The following is a 27,673-nucleotide window of genomic DNA, read 5'->3' on the forward strand; positions in this document are numbered from 1 at the left end:
TATCCTCATACTTTGAATGGTCATAATCTTAACACTGCCTCAAAGCTATCCAATGTCAATGACAAATCAGCTGTCATTTCGGTCCATGAATGTATCATTCAATTGTCCAAATAATCCTGACAACATGGCGTCAGGTAGGGGGCATAATGTTTGCCAAACATATCTTGTTAATATTGAAAAGATATAGAATCTCAAAGGGAATGAGTAAAAAGGGAGATTTATATATAAATATGGTGCAAAAAGTTATTTATATATTGTGGTGGATCCGTGGTCTTTACTACTAGTTAGGGTAACTCATTGAAAAAAGAGTAACAGTAGATGAAGATTGAACCTTGAAACATTTTTAATCTGAAACCGTGTTTGTTTAAAGAAAGGGGAAGTAACCGAGACGCCGGGTTAGCAAACACGCGCGACTTTCCGTTATTTAGTTATTGTACACCTATTCGTAGCCGGTGTATACATGTAGTTGTGACGATGACAATATACCCTGAGAAATAGAACACTTCATATTATTATCAAGAATAGAATATACTCGATTAGTTTTCTATAATGACAAAGTTTGTCAAGCTTAGCAACGGTATAGACATGCCAATAATAGGCCGTGAGTATAAGTTTCTTAAAAGTTACACTTGAATTTGGTACTAGAAAGGATACACTGCACCGGTCCCTAGACTTACCGAAATACGATTATTTACCGAAAGACGGATAAAATTACCGAAAGACGTATGAAAGTTACCGAAAGACGCCTTCTAATGCATTTATTTTATTGTTTTTATATTAATATTATACAAATACATTACCAAACCAAATTTTAGAGAAAAATATTAAAATATAATGATGTAATAGGCAGTTGAAATTTCAGTGTTCGAGATCGAATTCCGCGTGCCGACTCGCCAAGGCCTAAAAAAAAAATTGTTTGGTTAGGGTTACATCCTTAAAAAAAATAGGTAGGGCAGGTAGGCTTTTTTTTTTTTTTTTTTTATTAGGTTTTATATAAGAAAATAATTTTCATCATTGGAGAATGGTGTTAAAGCTATCTTCTGTATAAGCATTTAAGGTTTAAACTTAATATTAAAAAGCAATTTAAAAAAAAAACGAGATTTTTTTTTTTTTTTTTAATTTTTAATTTTTTTTTTCAAACTGACTATAAAAACGGTAGGGTCGGCGCCTATTCCGTAGGTAGGGTCGGGTAACCCGAACCAAATGTATTTTTTTTTTAGGCCCAACCGAAAGACAGATAAAAGCTTCCAAAATAATCAATTATTCCAATTAATGATAATCTCATAATATCCATATAACTAAAACACACTCATAAAAATGAAATAGTTCATGAAAATATTTACTTATTGTTCAATTGAATAAAGACAATGTGTCAGTGAAATGGTTGTCTCCCTTCGCCAACCGAAAGACGATTTAACGCAGGTAAAACTAATTTATTAGTTGTTGTATTATGAAAATGATTATGAATTTGGATTCAAATAATAGCATTTATATTCTTATGGAAATGTTAGATCAATTGTATATACAGCATTTGAAAGTATTTTGGAATATACTTGAAACATTGGCTTTGAAATAGGTCGAAAATGTCGCTAAAATCATTTTCTTTAACTAACTTAGATCTACAGTATAGTTCAGGGCTTTCAAATTTTAATTTTTGTTTATATGAAAATTGAAAAAAAGAAGTTTTTAAACAGCGAAGTTCTCATCTTCAGATAAATTAGCTTACTTATGGACAATAATAACCAGACCACACCAAATACACACAATCAGGCGATGTTTAAAACAACATAATTATCACCCAGTGTATGACACCACACAAAGTAGCGGGACGTTTTTTGGGGGACAGTTTGGTATTATTGAAAGTGTGTTAATTTGGGTAAACCCTTTTCGGCTCTGTGACACGTGTTGAGCAAATACCATAATAATTACGCATTAAAGGACCGCATTACGTGTACATTTATAATTGCGGGTGATTTTCACACAAATTGACGGCTTCATTTGAAGATTCATAAATAACAATTGCGAGTAAAAAGGTAAGTTATTGCTGTAAGTATTAAAGAAGTCCAAATTAATAGAACTTTACACTCTGAAATCATTAATGATGGATGAGTTTCCTTGTGCTATATGTGCAGGAAATGCAGGCTATTATTTCTAATACGCACCATGATAAACCATAAAAAATAAAGTATTTTAACTTTAACTGTTTGATTTCAACGATGAAGATATCTACATAGTTAATAATAAATATTGCACATAATAATGATACATAATTCAATTCGGGCAACATTATTGCCATGCACATATGAACTTAGGTAACAACAACTTTCTTTTCTTCATGGACATATATACGCATGGTGCATTCAAAGGTAATTATTAATATATTCTTATAACTCAATCTCAATTTTATTGTTTGTATGTCTGACACATTTGTTTGTAACACAAGGTGAATTTTCAATGTACATTTACCATAGCTTTTGTCATTAACATGTATATGTCTTTGTCAATGATTTAAATACATATTGTAAGTTAATCATTTTATTTTGTATTTGCAGCATTCAATATTTCATGTAATTTTATTATGTGTATGACTTATGTTTTATGCAGCCTTCCATGTTCGATGTTAATCAAATGTATATGTCATGTATGTAGAGAAATGATGAAAAATAAAATAAAAAATTAGTATTAAGTTAACTGTATATATTTGTTCTTACTTCACCTTAAACATATCAATAAATCGTATTTTGGTTGAGAACAGGAGAATACTCTTATTGGCTAAATAAAGGAAATTCTTTTGTCAAAAAACTTATTTCTAGATATTGTTTTTATTTTTTTGGCTACAATGTGTAAAATCATCAAATATATATGAATATTAAAAATAAATACAATAGCAAGCGTCTTTCGGTAAATTTCTATCATATTTACTCCAGTTTAACCATATCCATAAATCGTATTTCGGTTGACGACGGGAGATAACTCTATTTGACTAAAATAGGGAAATTCTTTTGTCAATAAAGTCAGAGGGGCTAGGGGCTTGGTTATGCCTCACTATATGGGACTAGTATTGTCACTCCAAGCAATTAAGCCCAAGCCCAAAATATAAATAATATCAAGAAAGCCATTTTATTTTGTAAAACCTTGTTGTTGAACAATTAATGAATTTGTACAACCTTGTTGTTAATGCCACAGTCGGCAGCTACATGTATGTTGACAGGTCCACACCTCAAATTTTTTGAGTCCAAAAGAGTGATTGAAATATGGGCATTTATAAAAACATGAATATCAATAAAAAAAATTCACAAACTTTTTTCCCAATAAACTTATGCAAGAGTCAGTATAGCCACGGCCTAGTCATTCTAAAATGCCGCCCAGGCTTTTTTTTTAATGATGGTTAGCCTGGACTAACCATCATTAAAAAAAAGAAGCCTGGACGGCATTTTAGAATGACTAAGCCACGGCCCCGAAGGTCTGAGGGTTAAAGCGGGGAAATGAGTGGTGTTTTACCTTCCTGGTGGTCTGGCCATGCCAAGTGAATGTGGTGCATTTGTATGAGGACCGAAAAAAGCGATTAATGGGTCTTACCTTAGTGTCCCAGGGGTGCAGGGGCATTTGGTGGGGATTTTACCAGCAGTTTGTTCCCCCAGGGCTGGGATTGGCTGGACCCAAAGTCAAATACCCCGCTTTTCCCCGGACCTGGCAGGCGGTGGTTACAATTGACTGGTGCATTATATTACGTAAAAAAAAAAAATAATAGTGGGGGTTTGGGTGCATATGGCAGTAGGGTAGGTCCTGTCAACGTTACTGCAGCCTGTGATTAATGCACCAGTCAATTGTAACCACGGCCCCCCCCAGGTCCGGGGGTATACTGGGGATAGCCGTGGGAAATGGGCCTTGTTTTTACCTTTCAGGTGTCCCCGCAGTGCCGGGTGAATGCGGTGGTTTTGTCTTCGCGCAAAATATAGCGGGGAGCGGGCCTTACCTAGGGTTCCTGGGGTGCTGGGGCATTTGGCCGGGATTTTACCAACAGTTCGTATCCGCAGGGCGGCATTTTACCCGGGGTTGGCTGGAAGTCAAAGTCCCCGCTATTCCCCGGACCTGGGGGGGGGGGGCGTGGTTACAATTGACTGGTGCATAATGCCAGAAACATTATATCCCAGAACAACCTGTTTTTGACAGCCTAAGGAGTATTTACATTTCAATCATAAATAAGTGATAATAAAAGATAAATGTTTGTGTGTACCATTTAAAGCAATCATTCATCATTCAAAAAACAAAAAAATAAAATCTGTTTCAATCGTCTGTTGTTTACATTTTGAATCCAATATGGCGGCTGTCACATGTTGTATTTGACCTAGATACAACCTGTTTTCGACCATGACCTGAATGCATCATCCCTTCTAATGGCTTTCACATGGGTACAAAATGATAAATTCACCCATCATGAACCCTGGTATCACTGGTTCAACTCTGAATGAGCCTCATATGACCTGCTTAGGCTGCAATATGTGTAATTTTATGATAACTGAGAGCCCAATTGCAATTCAATAAAGTTTCTTGTTAAGTTGTAGACAAATTTCATTAATTTTAGAATAAGTAACATACCATATTTTGATGACCTTTTAATGTTGTCCACTATACTAAGAAAATGATAGGGCGTAGGTTTTAGGCTTTGGTAGAGACATGTATGTAAAGTCTGGCAAACAAAAACAACCCAGTTTTAAAGAAGTATTTTACATGTGAAATTATTCAAAATGAAGGGTTTGATTTTGCATTAATTAAAAATGACTTATTGGTGTTGTTTCAAGTAAAACTGAAGTTTTTTAACACTAGCATTCCCATTCTTTTTCAAATGAAGTTTTCTGACAGTTCTAATGTTATGGTTAACAATTTTTACTGGAAGTGACGCAAAATAGAAGTGTTTTACCTATTTTCAGGAGGCGGTCGAAAATAGGTTGTGGTCGAAAATAGGTTGTTCCGGGATATAGAAGGTTTTTGTACCTTCTGATATTTACCCCACAAATTTTAATGTGTACTGGTTAGTGAACCCTTTTTGCACCGAAGAAAAGGTTTTTCTTGAAAACTATTTACGGGCAAAAATACAGAACATTTGGAATGAAATTTCATAGGGAAAAGTAACTGTTAAGAGTCCCTAGTTTAAATAATTGGTATTATTTGCTTGATTCTAGAAATAAAGAATACAAGTATTTAGACTAAGGTCTGTAGGCATCAGTATTTATAACGAACTGTACCGGTGGATTACCATAATCAGGTCACTTTTATGTTGACTGAATAGGCAGTGGTTGTGCTGACTTTGGCAGTCGGTCAATATTGGTGCAGACAATAACAGTTCTAAGTATTTGAAGAATTAAAAAGAATACAAGTATTTAGACTAAGGTCTGTAGGCATCAGTATTTATAACGAACTGTACCGGTGGATTACCATAATCAGGTCACTTTTATGTTGACTGAATAGGCAGTGGTTGTGCTGACTTTGGCAGTCGGTCAATATTGGTGCAGACAATAACAGTTCTAAGTATTTATTTGCCAATCATATAGAAAACTTGGTGACAGTGTTTATGGGCATAATGTCTCGGTCAAGCTCATTCATTGGGTAAATTGCATCAAATATCCCAAAGAAGTGACACATCCATAAGTCTGCACAATTCTAGTTGATGTTTAATGGCTTAATTTTAAAACAATTTCATGGAAAATCAGCATTAACAGTCATTGGTACTTATACATGTTTTTCAATAAAAAGATGTTTTTTGACATCCTCTATCTGATGAATTGTTTTTAAATAATGAAATAAAGGCATTTTGTACTAAAACTAGGGATGGCAACGAGTACTCAATCGAACGTCCGAGTACTCGAGTACCAAACCACTACTCGAGTACTCGGAAAAAATCTATAAAAATCACAAAATACATGATTTACACACGAAGTAACAGATCTGGTTAGTTGCCAAGAGGACAATTTATGGTCCCTCTAATCCCCGCTGTGTAATTGACCCTAATAAATTAGTTGAGAGTTGCAAACTGTCAACAAAGGGCCCCTATTTCCATTTAGCACTGATGTCAATTAGCAAAGTTTTGATAGTGGAACTTTCACCTACACAATTCTATTGTTTACCAATTAGTGATCAATGGGCGTATTTTAACTATTTTTGTAATGTTTATCACAATTGATTGGTTGATTTCTTAAAACAAGAATTATGAATATTAATGAGGTAAAACGCAATAATACAGTTCGAAGTATTTTGTTCATTATGTTTATGTACGCTATTATTTTTCGTTTATTGTAATATGATTGATGTTCATTATAAATCTCAACTAATAAAATCCGTGTTTACCTTTCCAGCTATATTGTAGCTTATTTGCAGTACATAATTAAAAGCCTGAAACAACATTTGTTTTCCTTTTATTTATTTTTCTGTTACAAGTACATAATGAAAGTCTAATCTAAAGATGAAAATACCAAAATTACGACCAATGCACAATATACGCCATGAACGATACATGTATACACGATCTTGTCTTTCCCGAAAATGAATTCATTTTTTCCGAGTAATCGAGTACCCGAGTACTCGATCGAAAGATTGTCCGAGTACTCGAGTACTAATTTTACTACTCGTTGCCATCCCTAACTAAAACGGAAGAAAATGTGGAGATGGGTTTTCAGGATATTGACACTTCTAAACAGCAATTTCACAAGTGCTTTGCTAGTCATCAATATACAAATCATGTCATATCCACTTATCTTATACATATAAGCCTAAGATGCACTTGTTCAGTTCTCTATCTAGAGCTCTATACGCCATGGTTTAAAACTGTCTTTATTACATTAAATGTGATTGTATTTTAGTGGGAACTTTCAAAGTGCGTGGGGTAGATGTTTTGCGGCCAACCTTGGAGACGGCCATAGCTGCTGGTTACAGGTCCATAGGTATAGTTATTTAAATATAAATATTTTACAACTGTCAAGCAAGCTATAATTACAACTTACAACAATAAATTAATCAAGCTCATTGGCACAATGTTAGGCAGGAGTGTGGCCTTGTATTGTGTGCATAAATGGAACATAAAGGACTCGCCCTGACGGTTGACCACCAACCAGTCTGGCATGCTCCCAGACTGAGAATCAAACTTTGCAGGAATAGTATGAAAGCCTATAACAATCCCAAATGTTGGTGTGTGGAAGGGGAGCTGAGGGATATAATTATATGGGACTTTGATTGATAAGTTATCTTCCACAGGTTATCTTTTGACTAGTGGACTTATTAAAATGATTTGTCTAATAAGCCCTAATGTCAATGGTTAATCTGCAAGATATTTAAAATAATGTATGCAACTGAGCTACTGACTTCAGTTGAAAACATGTGTATTGTTTGCATATATAAGGAAATACCAGTAAACTCATGCAACCTATTAATATTTTCTAAAATTAATGAAATACTTGGATATTTAAGTTTTTGCTTTAATTTAAACTATTCAGCCCGCAAGCTCAAATTCTTAATTTTGTATAGCAGGGCTTGATGGCAATCACTATAAGGACTCAGGCTTGTTCATCCAAAAGTCTTATTGTCATGATTGTATTACAGTTAAATGTTCTGGTTACAGATACAGCTTCAGTGTACAGAAATGAGGCAGACATCGGGCTTTTGTTGAAGGAGTTGTTGCCTAGACATGAACTAGAACGGCGAGAGATTTTCATCACAAGTAAACTGGGTAATACACCAAAATATAAAGTTCAATATATGATTATATGTACATGTAACAACTACGGTAATTGAAGTATTTCATCTGGTGGATTTAGGGATAGGCTAGAAATAAAAATTAGTTTAAAATAAAACTTTGATTTAATTACTGTGAAATATAATAAGGTTCATAAAAAAAATGGTTAAATTTACAAACATTTACACATATTATCCGCAATTGAATCAACTAAAAAAAATCACCCTTTTGAAAATTATAATATTTCACTTAATTTTTAAACTTAATTTTAAATCAGCGTTTTGTCAATGGAATATTGTCAGTATCTTTGTTTAGGTGTATTTTTGCATAGACGCCACATAGTCCAAATAATTGTACGTTGACGGATTTTTTTTAGATTTTTGATATGGCAAATCCTTCACGTACAAATTGTTTAGTATCAAAAGTGGGTAGTTGTTCCGATCAGGATTCCGGGTTAAAGCATATAGCGTCTATAAAATATCATAAAAACAAGAAATATTACCAGATAATGTTATTTTATATTAGTTCCGTACACAAAAAAATAAATATCCAACTTATAATTATGAGTTTGACGGCTTTTCTTCATTTCATTCTGTCAAAACATAACGATAGGGCACCTGCAAGGCTTCAGGGCACAGTTTTAAATCGCTCGGAACATTTCGGCCATGGCCATGGCCATGGCCGAGTTGTTACGATTGTATAACGAGGTCTATCTCGAAGCCTTGTCGGAGGAGGCCGAGTTATTACGATTGTATCGAGTTGTTCCCCTTCGCATAATTGTTTTCTGTGTCAGTCAACTTTCGTTTTATTGGAAAGGTAAATAACTTGTTTTAATGCATTAAATGCTTGTTTAGTGCAAAATAGCATTTCACTTACATGGTAAAATATGAATATAACTCTTTATGATCAATTTCAACCATAAAATACTTCATTTAAAACAATTTCAATATTTTTAAAACACCCCCGTTTTTTGCACATTCCCGTTTAGACGTTAGGGATTGGAAGAATCCCGTATAACACGTCTAATATTTTAGACTAAGACGCCACAGTGACCTATGTGATAAGTATTTTCTACCACATTTGAATAGTATTTGTTTTGAAAATCTAATTTTTAGCTTGACTATTCGAAGAATAAGGAGAGCTATCCTAGTCACCCGAGCGTCGGCGTAACCACTTATGTTCAAGTTTTTGTAAGAGTTTTTTACCACCTCAAATATTTTTAAAGTCCATTGACATCTGGCTTTGAAACTTTGCACACTTGTTCACCATCATGCCCCCAACCTGTACACAGGAGGAGGTAACTCTAATAAGCATTTTGACAAATTTATGCTCCTTTTTCTTCTTAGAATTTACGTTAAAGTTTGCGTACCACTTCAAATATTTTCAGAGTCCATTGACATCTGGCTTTGAAACTTTGCACTATTGTTCACCATCATGCCCCCAACCTGTACACAGGAGGAGGTAACTCTATCAAGCATATTGACAAAATAATGCCCCTTTATAAACTTAAAATTTATGTTAAAGTTTGCGTACCACCTCAAATATTTTCAAAGTCCATTGACATCTGGCTTTAAAACTTCGCACACTTGTTCACCATCATGCCCATAACGTGTACAAAGGAGGAGGTCACTGTATCAATAATTTTGACAGAATTATGCCCCTTTTTCTACTTAGAATTTACGTTAAAGTTTGTGTACCACCTCAAATATTTTCAAAGTCAATTGACATCTGGTTTTGAAACATTGCACGCTTGTTCACCATCATGCCCCCAACATGTACACTGGAGGAGGTAACTCTATCAAGCATTTTGACAAAATTATGCCCCTTTTTTTACTTAGAATTTACGTTAAAGTTTGCGTACCACCTCAAATATTTTCAAAGTCCATTGACATCTGGCTTTGAAACTTTCCACGCTTGTTCACCATCATGCCCTCAACCTGTACACAGGAGGAGGAAACTGTATCAAGCATTTTGACAGAAATATGCTCCTTTTTCGACTTAGAATTTACATTAAAGTTTGCGTATCACTTCAAATATTTTCAAAGTCCATTGACATCTGGCTTTGAAACTTTCCACGCTTGTTCACCATCATGCCCTCAACCTGTACACAGGAGGAGGACACTGTATCAAGCATTTTGACAGAATTATGCTTCTCAGAATTTACATTAAAGTTTGCGTACCACCTCAAATATTTTCAAAGTCCATTGACATCTGGCTTTGAAACTTTCCACGCTTGTTCACCATCATGCCCTCAACCTGTACACAGGAGGAGGACACTGTATCAAGCATTTTGACAGAATTATGCTCCTCAGAATTTACATTAAAGTTTGCGTACCACCTCTGACATATGTCCATTGACATCTGGCTTTGAAACTTTGCACGCTTGTTCACCATCATGCCACCAACCTGTTCATAGGAGGAGGTCACCGTATTGAGCATTTTGACAGAATTATGCCCCTTTTTCGACTTAGAATTAACATTAAAGTTTGCGTACCACCTCAAATATTTTCCAATTCAATTTATGTAAATATCTCAGCACATCATGTATTGAATTGAAATCTAATCTAACAGTGATCCATGCATGTTTCGCCAAAACATTTCAATCCATACACCTAAAAGCGGTGGAATAGTCGAGTGCGCTGTCTCTGTGACAGCTCTTGTTTTTACAATTTAATGTCAATGTTTTTAAATCCCGCCACGGAGTGGGGAGGGGATTATAGAAATGCACTTCGTCAGTCTGTCTGTCCGTCCCTCCGGCTCTAACATTTCGTGTCCGCGCTATAACTTACTTATGTTGTCCTCATTGAGACGATGTGCTGTTACCTTGACCCGGGTCTATACCTCAAAGGTCAAGGTCACACAAGACATTTAAAGGTCAGAGTACACATGCTCGTGTCCACGCTATAACTTACTTATGCATTGATGGATTACCATATTACTTGGTACAAATGTTGCCCTCATTGAGATGATATGCAGTGACTTTGACCCGGGTCCAACCTCAATGGCATTATCATTTTTTGCAACAAGTTTGATATTTAAAAAAACAATGGACACAAATGTGATAATATATTTATAACATGCCTTTTCTCTTCAAAAGCAATAAAACAATGTTATGAGGTCACCACAATATATATGTATCACTTTATCGAAAATACTTAAGGCTTGCTATTTCATCGATGTTATGAATCAAGGACTCATTTCCCTTCCTATTTTTAGCCAAAATAACCTTGACATTGATCTACACTACACACAATATGAAAAACTTTAACAAATATCCTTTTATAATATGTTCAAATATCCAAGAATATTTAGGTTACTGATCAAACAACTTGAATTCCTATATTCCCACTCTTGACCAGTGGTTGTGACCAATCTTGGTCAGATTCAACATACCAGTCAGGTTGCGAGAAAACAAAATATACTAAAAAAACGACGGCGGGGGATATAGCCATCCTTTGGACTGCCTTGTTGTTATTCAAAGGGCACTGGCAAAAATCTGAGTTTTTTTTTTACATGGACAATTTTATTTATTCAAACAGTAGGACCAACAGCATATACAAAGATGCAGAACCTGTGGGTGTTGATTTCGGTTAGGCTGTTAGCAGTGAAGTAATTGCTCTTGTTTCTAATCACTATCCATCTATATTTTGATAGGCCCCAAAGACCACGGGAAAGGTCGATGTCGGGATGCATGTCTCGGGTCACTGGAGAAGCTGGGCTTGAGTGACATTGACCTTTACCTTATCCACTGGCCAGGGACTCAAGGTCATGCCCCAGGGGATGCTGGTAACCCCACCCGCAGGCTGGAGTCCTGGAGAGATATGGAACAACTTTACAAGCAAGGTGGGAGTTCAGGATTTTATTGGGGGGGGGGGGGGGCCTTTAAACTCTTTCAGATTTTAAAAGTAACTTCATAATTTACCTGACTTCAAATAAAATTCAGAAGATATCATAAGGCACAATAAGCAGTAGCTGGTCAGTTACTTCATTAATTGATGTGGTTTAACCGAAACTTATTGTGAACCCAGTATATGGCATTAAATGTCTTCTTTCTAACAGTACTTACTAATTTTAAAATATTCAGGAACTATATTTATGTGTTTTGTGATTGCATAACGTGGGAAGCATAGCAGACACATACAAATTACTTTTCCGGAGTTGACATTGTCATCAGCATCATGATCATCATACTTGTTTCTATTTGCTGCATGACTTGTAGAGTCCTCATACTTGCCATGGTCGATAGATCACCTCTATTGATTTTTGGATTGGTAGGTCAAAGGTTATGTTGACTTTAACTAGAAATGGTACGGGCATTCAAGACAGGTGACACATCTGATTTGTGTACTATAAGAATAAAATAAAGCAACAGAAACTATCTGATGTTGGCCATAAGATAAAATTTCTTTGGAAATGAACATATTTACATGTTATATGTTACACAATACATGAAGCATCAATTAATAATGACCTTTTTAACCTGTTTTGTCGACAGGCAAGTGTCGGGCCATAGGAGTATCCAACTACACTGAGAGACACCTCACGGAACTGCTGGACCAGTGTGAGATAGCGCCACATGTTCTTCAGGTATTTGAGAATTGTTGAAGATGTTAATCACGATGATACCATTCTTATGTTATGTAGTAAGTGTTACTTATTTATATATTTGCAAATATTATAATGTGGTGGAGATTAAACCTTTCAAGTCTTTTTTTTTGGCATTAAAAAAACAACTTATTCTTGACTTTTTATCATTAAAATAACTTACATTTGAAGTATAATAACACTTGTAGAAGTAAATGTTGCGCAAATTGCAGTAAAACAAAATGGTTAGCTAACCCTATAATAAGGAGAAATTGGGGCCTGGTAAATTATAACAATCAAAAGGAGATACTTATAGGGTTTTAGCCAGGTTTAAACAGGACAGGGTGCTGCAGAAAAGGGTAAATAGGGCACATTGAATCCGGCTATGAAGAACTTGAACATTATGAATTTGGCAGAAAATGTTGGAAATTGTGTTCAATTGAAGAAATATTAGATTTCAACTGCCAGATTTGTGAAGTGTGTATGTATTCATTATCTTATTACAAGTTTTAAACAATACAAAAAAAATATTTGACAGTCTGGAGCATTTAATTCTATGAAAGCAGAAGGGTGCCCATGCTGGTCTCCATTAGGGCAGGAGGATGCTACTGAAAAAGTCAGGGTGCAGCACCCTTCCATAACCCCTTCAGCTAAAACCCTAACTTATATCACAATGTACTGGTGTCACAACTGGTTTCTACCCAGGAAATGGCAGGCATGGTAGTGTGACTCAAATATACTTCTATCTGGTCTTCACAACTCAGATGAAAAATTTAGTCTGAATTAATCTATATAATGGAAATAATATAATATTTACACTCCTTAAGTACATACTTTAAATGTCATGTATAATGCGACGAGCGCAACATTCTCAAAATCTCTCTGATTTTCAGTTCTAAAATGAGGCTTGTGATTGGTCAAATGAAATCTTGTAGCAGTAAATTTTATGGGACGTTGATGGAACAGCCAAAGTAATGCTATGTCCATTTTTCTTGGAAACATAATTTTCCGCTTTGTTGTGTTATACTGGAAAGAATAATAAATGTAAATATATTATATATGGTATCTATTACTTTAGAAATGTGGTTAATCTGTGTATTAAAACATTATATTAGTGCACAGATAATTGAGGGGTCCTTTTGACTTCATTGACAGTTCACTGACCAAACCTTTTCATACACGCAATACTAATACATTAAATGCTTCAATGTACACCAGAGATAATGAAAGAATATTTTTTTGATTCTGCAGACCGAGTATCATCCACACCTTGTAAGGCCGGGATTGTTGAGTCTATGTCAACAACACAACATCCTTCTACAGGCGTATTCTTCACTCGGTACAACTGTCAGTCCAGAACAGAAGAATAAGGTAAAGATGATGTGATTTTTGTCATGAATGTAGCAGCTTTCATGACTCGAGATCCTTTATAAGCCTTTACCCCAAAGTATGAAATCAGCCGTCTCCGTAAGTTTCGAAACAGCTCTCATTAAAGGTGTATTATAAGAACAACGCAGCAGTCACTTGTCACATGTTCGTGAATCAAATTTGTATTCATTCAAATTTTTAAGGAAAAATAAGGCGACATTGTCACAGCCTTGGTGTAAGTGGCAGTTATGGCATTGTTATCTCAAGCAAGACCAAAATCTATAACATGGCAATTTGCAAAAAATTATTTCATGAAACTGATGTTACACACAGACATGTAGACAATGACAATACACACATTTGTAGAAGGTCTTGTCTCTGTGCATTATATATCAGCTTTACCCTTGATCAACCAGATAACTGAACACATATTAGCCTTTTTTGTTTCTGCTTTTATTGAAATTTTAAAATACATAAGTAAAGTCATGCACTAAAACTTGTTAAATATGTATAAATTCTAACATACATGTATTTGTGAAAACATAATGTGGTAATATTGTTTAAGTGAATGTTCCATCATCGTTTTTATGTTGACAGCTACTACATGACGAGACAGTCCTGTCTGTATCGAAGGAGGTAAACAGAAGTCCTGCCCTAGTGCTTCTACGATGGGCTGTACAGCAGAGTATTGGTGGGTTTATGCTCATTTTTCTCCTCATTTCCTGATACAAGACGATAGTGTGCTCATCTATTTTATAATGCCTGCCTTGACAGAGTTGACATAATTTGGTTTCAAAGACACATCTCTTTATAAAAAACTGTTTTCTTACCTTATAAATAGAAACAGGGAGTAATAATGTACATAGAAGAAACTGCAGGAGCAAGCCTAATAGCAAATGTAGATTACTAAAGCATTATTTTATAGGGCCAAGTTTATATGACTAAGTTTCATCATGTTACTAGTTTGGTTTTTCAAGTATTAAGCTTCTCTTAAAGGAGGGAGCAATTTTGTTCTGGGCTTTATATTTATAGCAAACCAAAACATTTCTGAAATAATGTCATAATGGTATCAGACAAAATTTAGCAAAATTGTTGTTTTTATCCCCCATCAGCTTTGCATTCTTATTTTCAGGTGTTATACCAAAGTCTACAAATCTTGAACACATACGCTCCAATCTAGAAGTATTTGACTTCAAACTGACCAATGGTCAGATGGACAAACTGACCAGTCTCGACCAACAACATCACTACTGCTGGAACTCAGAAACGGTGCTCTGAGCCAAGACAAATGAGAACGAGTTTGAACCATCTTTGATGAAAAGCGACAGTCTGTAATAATTCAATAACTAAAATTGATATGATAGCTGAAAACTGCTGGTGGGATTTTTTTTTCATCTTAATCATGGGCCTTCTTTTCAACAAACGTATTGTATTCCTTTAACTTTAAATTGATAATCCTGAGAAAGGAATTATAAAATGTTAGTTATGAAAATTGTGTTTCCATGGTCATGTAAGAAAAAGGCCTGCATTTTTCTATTAAACTTTGTTAACATAACATTTTACGCTTCCTTAAATGTGCCCAAAGATACTTGGTTTTACAATATTTTATTGAACACTTGTTGTTTAAAGGGTCTCTATGGCTTTTAAGGGAATCAAAAACTGCTTATATCTTATATGGCTGTGGACAAGAATTTCCTTATTTGAAAGAGGGTAAATCCCCCTGTCAAAAGTGTGTGTATTAAAAGGTTTGATAAAATCTTCTGTTACTTGCTGAATGGCATTTCCCTACACTTCCAGTTCTTCTTGTAAAACCTCTTGTGAGCAACATGTTTACATGTCTCAGCATGCTTTGTGGTAGCACTACCTTTGAACTTTGTGTACAAGAAGGTATTGACAAATGTATCAGGGGCTGTTTCTAGCCACAAAAAGGCCATTGTGATGTAAAGGCTGCATTTTCGTATGGTGATAGTGGTATAGAAGCCTGCCTCTCACCAAAAAGGTTGTGGCTCCTAATGGAGGAACTCATCCGTGAAACAGATTCAGGAATGATTCATTTTAGATATGCAACTGAAACTTAGTACACATATTGCCAGAAGCCATAACCACATGTATGGCAAGGCCTATGTCTCTGGCTTTAATAATGGTTGATTTATGCACTTTGTTTAACTGGCATCAATTTCTCGAAACTTCTTATGTCCCTTATGACAGGATTAAGCTAATCCTACTATTTCTCTTTGTCTATAATTCCCGTAATATTATATTCATCCAGAGTTATTCAACCGTAAATATTAATTTCTTTTATGGATATCACAAATAACCATATTTCATTTACCAAAATCACATTAAAGTATGTGTTTTGACTATTTGAAATAAGCTGCTTAAGCCTGTTAAGCTTAAAAAGTTTCGAGAAATTGATACCTGAAGATAAAATAAACAAGCATTGGAGTTCTCACTGCAACACTTTGATGTTGGACATTCATGTTTCCTACCATACTTTGGTCATGAAATAACGGTGTAGTATTTGTGTTGTTTAAAGATATTAATTGTTCTGTAGATGGTAATAGATTCTGTTCTTAGTTGAAGACTTTTAAATGGTAAATATTTTTTTGCGTAGTTTGTGTGTGTATTGTTATTACTACAAAACATTTTTTTTTCTCTGGATCATTCAGACCAGTTGTTTTTTGTTTCAGAATTCACATTCTTTGTTTTCAACAAGATTCCTGCATGGTAAAAAGCAGTGCTCTGTGCAATAGGTTGCCATGAAACTGATAAGCCTCGATTTGAACTGAATTTGAAGAAGTCTATCTCCTGAGATGTACTGCTGTGCATCTGGCAAGTTTTCTTCAATCATATCTGTCTCCGATTCAGGACTTTGGTTGTTCGTATTTTGCTGCTGCTCAAAGCTGTGTGTCTGTATACGTAAATCATCTTATTTCAATATATTTTCAATATCAGTTAAGGAATGTTCAAATATTCGCACTACATCAGTGTCTTCGCTTCCATCCAAACAATATTGGTATCTGAATGCAAGCTTGCTGAATTATTTTGTCAATCAGGGCATTTAAGCGGATACCCATATAACTTAAGCCAATTAAGGCCTCGCAATGGGTTCGTTTCAGCTTTGACATAAGGAAAAAGGCCTGTATTTTGATGTAGACAGCCCACCACCTTTAAAAGCAGTTTTTATTCCACCTAAAATTCCATGTTCCAGCTTTGACGTTGTGGAGAAAAGGCCTTTTTTTATGTATACAGCCCTCCAATGTTTAAGTCAGTCTTTTTTCCGGCTTTAATTTCATGTTCCAGCTTTGACGTTGTGGAGAAAGGCCTGTATTTGATGAAGACAGCCCTCCACTGTTTAAGCTAGTTTTGAGTCCGGCTGCAATTCCATGTCTCATTTTTCAGTGTGGAGAAAGGCCTGTATTTTGATGAACACCACCCACCACTGTTTAATCCATATTTTTATTCCAGCTTTAATTCCACATTATAGCTTTGACGTTGTGGAGAAAGGCCTGAATTTGATGAAGACAGCCCTCCATTGATTAAGCCAGTTTTTGAGTCCGGCTTTAATTCCTTGTCTCATTTTTCTGTGTTGAGAAAGGTCTGTATTATTCTGTTTTTTATTCCGGCTTTAATTCCACATTCCAGCTTTGATGATGTGGAGAAAGGTCTGTATTTGATGAAGACTGCCTTCCACTGTTTCAGCCAGTTTTGAGTCCGGCTTTAATTCCATGTTCCAGCTTTGACCTTGTGGAGAAAGGCCTGTATTTGATGAAGACAGCCCTCCACTGTTTAAGCCAGTTTTGAGTCCGGCTTTAATTCCATGTTCCAGCTTTGACCTTGTGGAGAAAGGCCTGTATTTGATGAAGACAGCCCTCCATTGTTTAAACCAGTTTTTATTCCACCTAAAATTCCATGTTGCAGCTTTGACAGTGTGGAGAAAGGCCTGTTTTGATGAAGACAGCCCTCCATTGATTAAGCCAGTTTTTGAGTCCGGCTTTAATTCCTTGTCTCATTTTTCTGTGTTGAGAAAGGTCTATATTTATCTGTTTTTTATTCCGGCTTTAATTCCACATTCCAGCTTTGATGATGTGGAGAAAGACGCGTATTTGATAAAGACTGCCTTCCACTGTTTCAGCCAGTTTTGAGTCCGGCTTTAATTCCATGTTCCAGCTTTGACCTTGTGGAGAAAGGCCTGTATTTGATGAAGACAGCCCTCCATTGTTTAAACCAGTTTTGAGACCGGCTTAATTTCCATGCTCCAGCTTTGACGTTGTGCAGAAAGGCCTTTATTTTGATGTAGACAGCCCACCACCTTTCAAAGCAGTTTTTATTCCACCTAAAATTCCATGTTGCAGCTTTGACAGTGTGGAGAAAGGTCTGAATTTTGATGTATACAGCCCTCCACTGTTTAAGCCAGTTTTTTTTCTGGCTTTAATTCCATGTTCCAGCTTTGATGTTGTGGAGAAATTTGTTAAAGACAGCCCTCCACTGTTTAAGCCAGTTTTGAGTCCAGCTTGAATTCCATGTTCCAGATTTGACCTTGTGGAGAAAGGCCTGTATTTGATGAAGACAGCCTTCCATTGCTTTAGCCAGATTTTTATTACGGGTTGAATTCCATGCTCCAGCTTTGACTTTGTGGAGAAAGGCCTGTATTTGATGAAGACAGCCCTCCACTGTTTAAGCCAGTTTTGAGTCCAACTTGAATTCCATGTTCCAGCTTTGACCTTGTGGAGAAAGGCCTGTATTTGATAAAGACAGCCCTCCATTGATAAAGCCAGTTTTGAGTCCGGCTTTAATTCCATGTTCCAGCTTTGACCTTGTGGAGAAAGGCCTGTATTTGATGAAGACAGCCCTTCATTGATTAAGCCAGTTTTTGAGTCCAGCTTTAATTCCATGTTCTAGCTTTGACGTGGAGAAAGGCCTGTATTTGATGAAGACAGCCCTCCACTGTTTAAGCAAGTTTTGAGTTTTGATTCCATGTCACATTTTTCATTGTTGAGAAAGGCCTGTAATTTTATTTACACTGCCCTCCACTGTTTTAGCCAGTTTTGAGTCCGGCTCTAACTCCATGTTTCATTTACAAGGCTGAGTATACCAGGGTGCTCGAGTCACCCGGGCAACTTCATTCTGTACAAGAGAAATTAAACGTGTGTGTATTAATGTGTATGTTAAATAGGAGGAAAAAGGCATGAAGTTGTTTTGCAAATGGCAAAAACATACATGTATTGTATAAACAGGGAAAATGTAATAAATACCCAAGTATGAATTTATTAATATAGGTTATAAATATATAACATTGTCCCATTTGCACTTCCTTTCGTCCTTCAAACAATCAATGTCTTTTTTTAGATAAATTTTCAATTAACACAGCGCTTACTTTCTTTAAATTAAATCAAGCTGGCATCGCTAAGTTTCTCGACCTTGTCAGTGTCCATGTGAGTTTTTAGCCTCGGATCACGAGATGCAGCACTTATATGGATAGATAGATAGATTTATTTCAGAAATAAAATGTACATAACATGGCATTTAAATACATGATAAAAATATAAATAAATAAATGCATCCATGTTAAAACCACATTATATTGCTAAGGATAACACAAAAAAGAGATTAAAAATCCCTTATTTCCATTGTGGTCCTTTTTATATTAATTGGTTGAAATAGGAAGACATTTTAGACCATTAAAAAATGAAATACTATACCATAAAATTTTCTTTACAATGAAAAACATAAGAGTATGTACTCTGATAAATCTATCTAAGACATGATTACAAAAATTATCTTGGAATAAAAGAGGAACAGTCCTAAGTCCAACAAGTGTGTCTTAATAGAGGACTTAAAACTTGATCTTTCTTAAAGCTGCACTCTCACAGATTTACCATTTTTACAACTTTTTTATTTTTTGTCTTGGAAAGGGCAAATTTTTGCGTAGGTATCTGTAAACCAATGATATAAGATTGCTGACAAAAAATCACATCATAGATTTTCATATTTCCGTTCGAAAATTAATGTTTTATGGCTTAAACCGTTACTAACGGTTTAAGAAAAATGCATAAAACATCACTTTTTGAACTTAAATATACAGATCTGCAGTCTATTTTTTGGCAGCAGTCTTAAATAACTGGTTTCCATGGATTCTTGCAAAAATCGGCTCGTTCCAAGACAAAAAATAAAAAAGTTGTCAAAACGTTCAATATGTGAGAGTGCAGCTTTAAATCTTGTGGTAAATTGTTACATAATGAACACCCACGGTAGGCAAATGACTTTTTACCAAAACTGTTGACCTTTGGGTAAGAATAGCATCCACTATCAATGAAAGTACATGTATCTTCACTATTGGTCGTAGTTGACACTCTAAACCTAGTACTATAATTGTGTGCAGTACTTACAGGAATAAAATGTTTCATCATATAGGAAGGGGCTGTTTTAGTATGTATTTTAAAAACATGACAGAGAGTTATGAAGTCTACTCTTTTTGCTACGGGTAACCAGTTTAAAGTGGTGAACTGTTCCTTGCCAATATGGGATCTAAAATCTAAATTTAAAATAAACCTCATAATTTTGTTCTGGGTAACCTGTAGCTTGTTTCGCAAGTCCTGGGTAATGGAATTTAACCAGACAGTAGAAGCAAAATCAGATCACTTAGTGTGGGATATGTTTCTAAAAACCTTTCAACCAGGAGTTACACAGAGTTCAACTCAGTTTTCACATCCTATATGACAGTATGATTGGGTAATAGAAGATTTTTGAGCTTCTCCTGAATGGAACTCCAGCCATATGAACCGTTTTAAACCACTCAATGACATACTGGATGCGTGCCAACCATTTAAGATATTAGGCTTCATTGTTTAGTTTTCTAGCTGACAAGTCTATTCTATGTTCAAACATGGAATGTGCATGATATCGAGGAGTGTTGTCCCAGCAGCCAGATTTGCAGCATTGTCAATGAATCCAAAAATGTTCATTTTGCATCTATGATCCTAAGTGATGTTTAAATATACATTTAAATAAATATAATTTAACAAATATTGTTTTTAATGAACATCATGTACTCAAATATATCTTGAATGATTTTTATTAGACATTTTTTACAGAATCTACTACATTGTGATCCCGACATATAAACTAATATCCAAATAAACGTACCTGATAAAAGATGAGCTCTAGCGTCGAATCTATGTATCGATGTTGGATATAAAAAATGGATAAAATGGATATAAAAGTGATTGTCAAGAAAGTAATAAGTACGTCAAGTCTCAGTCGTTGTCAGTCAAAGTTTGTCTGTTTCCTGTTAGCTGGTTCCCTACATCAGCTTCTATTAGACTGGTTATAATAATAGATAAAAGTGACTGGTTGCCAGATCACAACACACCTCCCCCTTATATTTTTCAAGATGTTTCATTATCTATCTAGATATATGAAATATATATAGTAGATAAGCCTTATGTCAATTTCACATGAAATGTACCCAAAAGATTGGGAAATTATTATTATTGTTATGAATACCTTAGCTGTTTACTTTAGTGTCAAAACACCAATTTCCCACATTGTCAGCATTCACAAAGTTTTTATGTTCAGTTTTTACTGCAACATGTACACTACTCTGGCTGCCTCTGGGCCAAAGTTCTACTTAGTGTGAAATGTTTCATGATTATAATTTGTCATTCGTCCATTAGGGATTAGCTCTGGAACTGCTAAAAATGTAGTCAGGTTTATAGTTTTGGTCATCAAACTGTCCTACAGTGTGTCACTGCTTTAGTCTGTCTGGTCTATATGCTAATGATCGACCTCTATGGGCTGCTTCTGATAGTTTTCTAGAAGGCAGGACACTAGTTTTTCCCTGAATTTGGTGGTACTACATCTTCACAGTACACAATGTAACCATTTGTCAACAAGGGTATAATGTCCGGGGATCGACTACCCTCAGCACCCTCAGAGGGTGATTTCTCCATGGATATGTCCCTCAGCACCTGAAACTCTTGGCGTATAAAGTGTTATGCATACACATTAAACATCAAGATGAACAAACGCCAATCAACTAAGCACACTATACAAGACTGACCGTAGTGAAAAAATACAAAACACAATTGAAGGAGAAAAATTGTTTGTTCTTTTTAGATTTGAGCATGAAGTGTTATTTCGAGGACCTAAATAACCCAATTTGAAACCATTTGTAAACCCATGGATGATATACTGGGCTAAAGGGTACCCGAATAGAAAAGACTTGGCTTGGGATGATTTGGGCGTGGATGAGTTTTGAGCGGCCTGGGCAGTGAATTGTTTATTTGAGTATGTGCAGTGGAATGCTGTATGTTGTCCTCTGCAAAACCCACACATGTGGGGCTGGGAACATTTGGGATTATGGCATCCAGTGCGCTTGTTGTGATTCTCGAGGAATTGTCTGACTTTGAATGAAGTTGACTTTCCAGGACGAAAGGAACGAAATGGCTGTGTTTGTGCAGATACTGTGTTGAAAGAGGTACACGCCATTAGCCAAAATTCTGTGTGTAACCTGTCCATGGCAAAGGTGCAGATGCTCGGACCATACGAAACTGGGTGTCTTAGAAAGCAAATGAAAGACCTGGGCGCCATGAAGCGATATCCCGATATATCTCCATATACTTCATGAGCTGGGAAGTTTCAAGTGGATATCTGTGTGAGTAGACGGCAATAAGCCGAATTGGTGTTGATTGGTTGATGCCGTATGCTGTATGAGCTGGGAAGTTTCAAGTGGATATCTGTGTGAGTAGACGGCGATAAGCCAAATTGGTGTTGATTGGTTGATGCCGGCAGAAGCGAAACTATGTCGATATATTTATGTGCCCAGATAGCTTTTTGGACCGACATCTTTATTTTCGATAGGATCGGGGAGCTAATAGGCTCAGAATATTGAATTGGTGTGCCATTACCTGTTATTAACTCCGAGTGTTGGCGAGAAGGGTAGTCTGGGTCTTCCACAGACTCATCTGAGTCTGAAGTGTCGCTTTCAGGAATATGAACAGTCTGAACACCTCCAGGAGGGATAGACATTGTGTGGATGGTTGATCTTCTCAGACGTGAACTGTTAGGGTTCGGAGGGGCTGGGATGATTATCTCAGCTTCACTTTCGGAATCTTCATGAGATAATGATATGAAGTGATGATTGTTCATCGATGTAGAAGATACAGACGGATTTGCCAGAACCGGGGCTTCCGCCTCCGCTTCACAATCCGAATTGTCATGTGACAGCAAAAGCCTAGTACGTTTTGACACGTATGGAGAGATATCCAGAAAAGCTGTGGCGCTGGCCGTTTTATTACTTCTAGGTTGTCCAGTCCGCCTCTCAGTTGCCACCTTCTTATTTCGACCTGCAGTCAGGGCATGACGAGAATTTTCTCGACTTGTTCCATCTAGTGGAATTGGTGCTTCTTTTGTTAGTGTCTGTGTCGGGGCAGCCAGGACAACTAGATACTGTGGCAGCCTTACGTGTTTGACGCCGCATCTGAAAAATATCAAAACCTATAGAAAAGAAAATGTGGTTGCATTATGCACCGCACAAAGCAACAGAAAAAAATGTCATGCTGCACCAAACAAGGTTGACGCGCCGCAATGTGCACCGCACAAAGTCAAAAGATGTGCACAATGCACTAACTAAAAAGTTGACCCGCGCCACACCGTGGTCGCAATGTGCACCACACAAGGTAAAAAAATGTGCACCACACAAAATAAAAAAGTTGACCCGCGCCACACCGTGGACGCAGTGTGCACCGCACAAGGTCAAAAATGTGCACCACACTAAAAAATAAATAAAAAGTTGACCCGCGCTACACCGTAGTCGCAATGTGCACCGCACAATGTCAAAAATGTGCTCCTCACTAATTAAGGTTGATCCGCGCCACACCGTGGTCGCATTGTGCACCGCACAAGGTCTGATGTGGTCACATTCAAAAGCCACCTGTGGACACCTTATGCACCACACAGACAAGAACATGTGCATACCCCTTTGAAAACAGTGAAATCATGCCGCACTGTGGTAACAAACAATATTATACAATTAATAAAACTGTAAAGATGTATTTTCAACTAATTAAACTGAAATATCAAGCATTAAACTTATCGTAATGGAATATCATTGACGAAGTTGAATATTCTTCGTAAATTAAAGAAATGCAAAGCTATTCCAAACTTTAGCGTAACGTACCAAGTTAGTTATTGAAACATAACAACTTGCCTATCACTTGACTGTGGTACGGAAGGCTGGAACTATGGCTGCCCGAAGATTTGACAAAAGTTTGAACTGCCCTTCTCTGGAAAGGTGGCAACCATCCGAACTGAAGTGTTTTGCCTTCGCCTCTGCTGACCAAAATCCCTTGAATTGCCATAGATATGCACGAACAGGAAAACGGGAATGCAGATTGATGTGAAGTTGCATATTTAAAGCATCCACTCGATTATTGAACCACTCAATGCCAACTGGGTAACGGATTTGCACAGATGCTGTACATCGATGTAATACTTGGCATACTATGACCTGTGTGATGTTCAAAATATGAAGTGCACTGTCAACTATATCACAAATTTGATTTGTAATGCCTTGCACGGTTAATTTAAAGTTATATACGTAATTAGTGCCAATCAGTTATATGAGAACATTCGGAGAAAAGTCGGCCACTGTTCCAATTTTAGTTTTGAGAATTCCAATTTTAGTTTTGAGAACCACTGCTGAGGCCCCAGGAAAGCCAGAGTACTGTATCATGGGCCGTCCGTGTAAACCTAATTGAAAATTAAGTGAATCCTCCTCTCGAATGAAAGTTTGAAGTCGAGATACAAAAGAATGTCCAAAAAATTGCACTTTCTTAGGCGCGGCCATTTTAAATCGCTTATGTCCTTATGACACACATGTAGGTCAATGACGCTTACATCCACAGACTGAGTAATCCGTTTTCTAAATAGCGCAAACCGTACAATGTTTCACAAAGTTAAAAGGCATCGGAAGGTTGCCACTACTATATTTTTAATCCAGAAATAGGACGAAACAATTCCGATTAATAATGCGTAAAGTATAGACCTTCGCACACAATATATCGGTAAAATTATGCAAAATATTTTGCTCAAAATATGCAAGCACGTATCTCAGAAGATTTTTCTAGAATGGCTAACGCGGGAGGCTAGCGATAGGCTGACACCCACCACGTGACCACTGGTCATGGCTTGGAACGCTGATAAGTCAAGCACACACCACGTGACCACTGGTCACGGCGTGGAACGCTGATAAGCCACGCTTTAGATGTAAACGGTTAAACCCACACATTAAGCAAGGGGTGATTCAGTTCAACCCACAGATCCATAAAACATTTTATGTCGGCATAAAATTATATTTATTAACTAATTTAAACATCTATAGGACTTATACTTGAAGCATATATCCCATTGGTTTCTTCTTGTGGAATCACTGTGCATATTCAGACAATGCAGATGTGCCATGTAGATTCCCTACATCTTGCAGAGGTCTTTCGTTAATGTTATCATTTTTTAGCTGGATTATTCAAAGAGTACGAAGAGCTATCCTAGTCACCCGAGCGTCGGTGTCGGCATAACCACTTTGCACACTTGTTTACCATCATGCCCCCAACCTGTACACAGGAGGAGGTAACTCTATCAAGAATTTTGACAAAATAATGCCCCTTTTTCTACTTAGAGTTTACGTTAAAGTTTGCATACCACTTCAAATATTTTCAAAGTCCATTGACATATGGCTTTGAAACATTGCACGCCTGTTCACCATCATGATCTCAACTGAAAAGCGGCGGAATAGTCGAGCGCGCTGTCTCTGTGACAGCACTTGTTCTTTTCCATTTCCTTCGTATCTTTCGTCATTTTTCTTTATTTGCAAAATGAGTCCCTTTATTGGTCAATTGAATGACATCCAGCATCATGTTAGGTATAGTTGAGCATATAGTACAGCTGTTACTTCAACTTCCAGAAGTTTTCTAACTGTTTATGTGATTTCATTAAGTTTACATATATACAGTGAACAATGGGAATGTATATTGTAGGTGTCATCGAAGATCAAAATCATATTATGTGCAAAGAGACTTCACAACAATAATTTAAACTTCAGTTATATTTTTTGAATTGTGTTTCTTAATGTACAAATTGCTAGCTATTGGATGAGGCCCAATCGGGGGTGCTCATCACATTCCTGTGACAGTTTTTAGGTCTTAAAACTTCCTGTGGTTGTCTTTTTATTAACATAAATGCTTGTTCACAGCCATGATAATTTGATCTTTATGTATTATTTAATTTATTTTGAAGGGCACACAATATTGGTTGATGCAAAAAAATAAAAATTTCATTACATTAAAAATCATGTTGAATTTATTTGACTTTAAAGGTAAAAATAAAAAAGAATGTGCTAAAAAATGAAAATGAATGCATTTAACATCAACCTACATTGTGCACCTTTCAAAGCCTATGTTTGTTTATGTAATTATTGTAAAATGACATGCATTGATGGGTTTATATATTATATTCTTGCACATGTGATTGTGTTTATTGTTAAACAATACATGAGAATAAAGTCTTCATTCTTGACAGTTTTCAGGGTGTTTTTTTTATGCATATGTGTTAAGCATATCCAGAATGTCAATGGTAAATGCCAATTTGGCACAATAATTGGATCCATGCCGTGGCGCGGACAAACAAGGTTATTCCGCCAAGATTCCTATTTCCATGGGCTGGGACATGATGGCTTCGGACAAGATATATGGACTAGATATATATATCTATAATGAAGAAAGTAGTATTGACCGCATTAACATGGACAAATCTTGACCATTACAATAACTATGAAAATTTGCAGTATTTACCATCGAATATTATACAAGCCATTTTATCAATTACTGTTCATGATCAATAGTCCTATCTAGATATAAGAGCAGAAGCCATTTTTTTCTTAGGACTCATGTAGATCATTCATCTACCATCCTGCTTAACTTTTACTTACCCTTGGATCAAGTGTCTTTGATGTATCAAGCGAAAACTATTGCCTGAATTACAACCACATTACCTTGACCAACTGACAATGGGTCATCACAAGTATTAAGCAGAAACCTTAGAAAGACCTACAAATTCTTGAGTTGAATGATCAGAAAAATCGTAATTCATAAACAGATAAAAAAAAGTCAAATTTGGTTCATCAACTCATCTCTTGATCCTGACCTTTGACCCACTGACCTCAAAATCAAAATGGTTCATATAGTCATTTCAAACCTACCTGGAAAGACTGTCCTATTACTATGGTATATGCCCCATTTCCAAGTGCATCAAATGCACACACAAAAATCACTACTGGTTATACAGATTTATCTGTGCACAAATCATTTTCATGAATTAAATCAAAGTTATGCATTAAAATTAATGCTTTATTAAGACCTCATACCCTTTTAACATTTTATGTCCTTGATCTTTAACAAAGTCAGTTTCTTTAAAACTCAAGGGAGGGGAAAATACAGTCCTCAGATAAAAATTGGTCATCGATCATCTCCTAATCATGACCAATGTGCATACAAAGTTTGAGGACTCCTCAACAAATCCTTCCCAATGGAAGTTTTTCTAGAAAAGATCGCAACAAATTTTTGAAACCTCCACTTTTTTTCCAACCGACAATCAAACGAAACACTAAACAGGGAGATTCATGGTCAGCCGCATACCACATAAAGAACACCGAGCATGTTTTGTACTTGAATCCTTAAAGGGAAAAAGAAAATCGTCAAAAGCTTGCATCCCAGAAGGCAATATGCCGAGCATGTTACAAGAGCTCTTCTATGCAATTGCAATACAAAAATGGTGTTGAACAACACATGTACCTGCAAAACTATGCCTCAGCAATGGAAAGTTTTTAGAAATCCTATAATGCATGATAAAGATACAAATTCAGTTTTACATTTAACCTCCAAGTTTGACATTGACCTTTGAGGTACAGACCTAGGTCTTGTGCGTGACTCGCCGTCTCAA

At 36.2% G+C, this 27,673-nt stretch overlaps 1 protein-coding gene across 1 annotated transcript; it reads left to right on the forward strand.

Moving 5' to 3' along the window:
* Nucleotides 1–467: 467 nt before the first annotated feature.
* Nucleotides 468–26,249, forward strand: LOC128231684 (glyoxal reductase-like). The gene is made up of 8 exons (XM_052944760.1): nt 468–601; nt 6,858–6,938; nt 7,613–7,720; nt 11,381–11,569; nt 12,222–12,313; nt 13,562–13,681; nt 14,276–14,369; nt 14,811–26,249. Exons 1-8 carry the CDS (start codon nt 550–552, stop codon nt 14,954–14,956), a joined length of 882 nt encoding a protein of 293 aa, XP_052800720.1. The 5' UTR covers nt 468–549; the 3' UTR covers nt 14,957–26,249.
* Nucleotides 26,250–27,673: the final 1,424 nt, after the last annotated feature.

The sequence above is a fragment of the Mya arenaria genome, chromosome 1 (assembly GCF_026914265.1).
Source record: "Mya arenaria isolate MELC-2E11 chromosome 1, ASM2691426v1".
NCBI classification, from domain to species: domain Eukaryota; kingdom Metazoa; phylum Mollusca; class Bivalvia; order Myida; family Myidae; genus Mya; species Mya arenaria.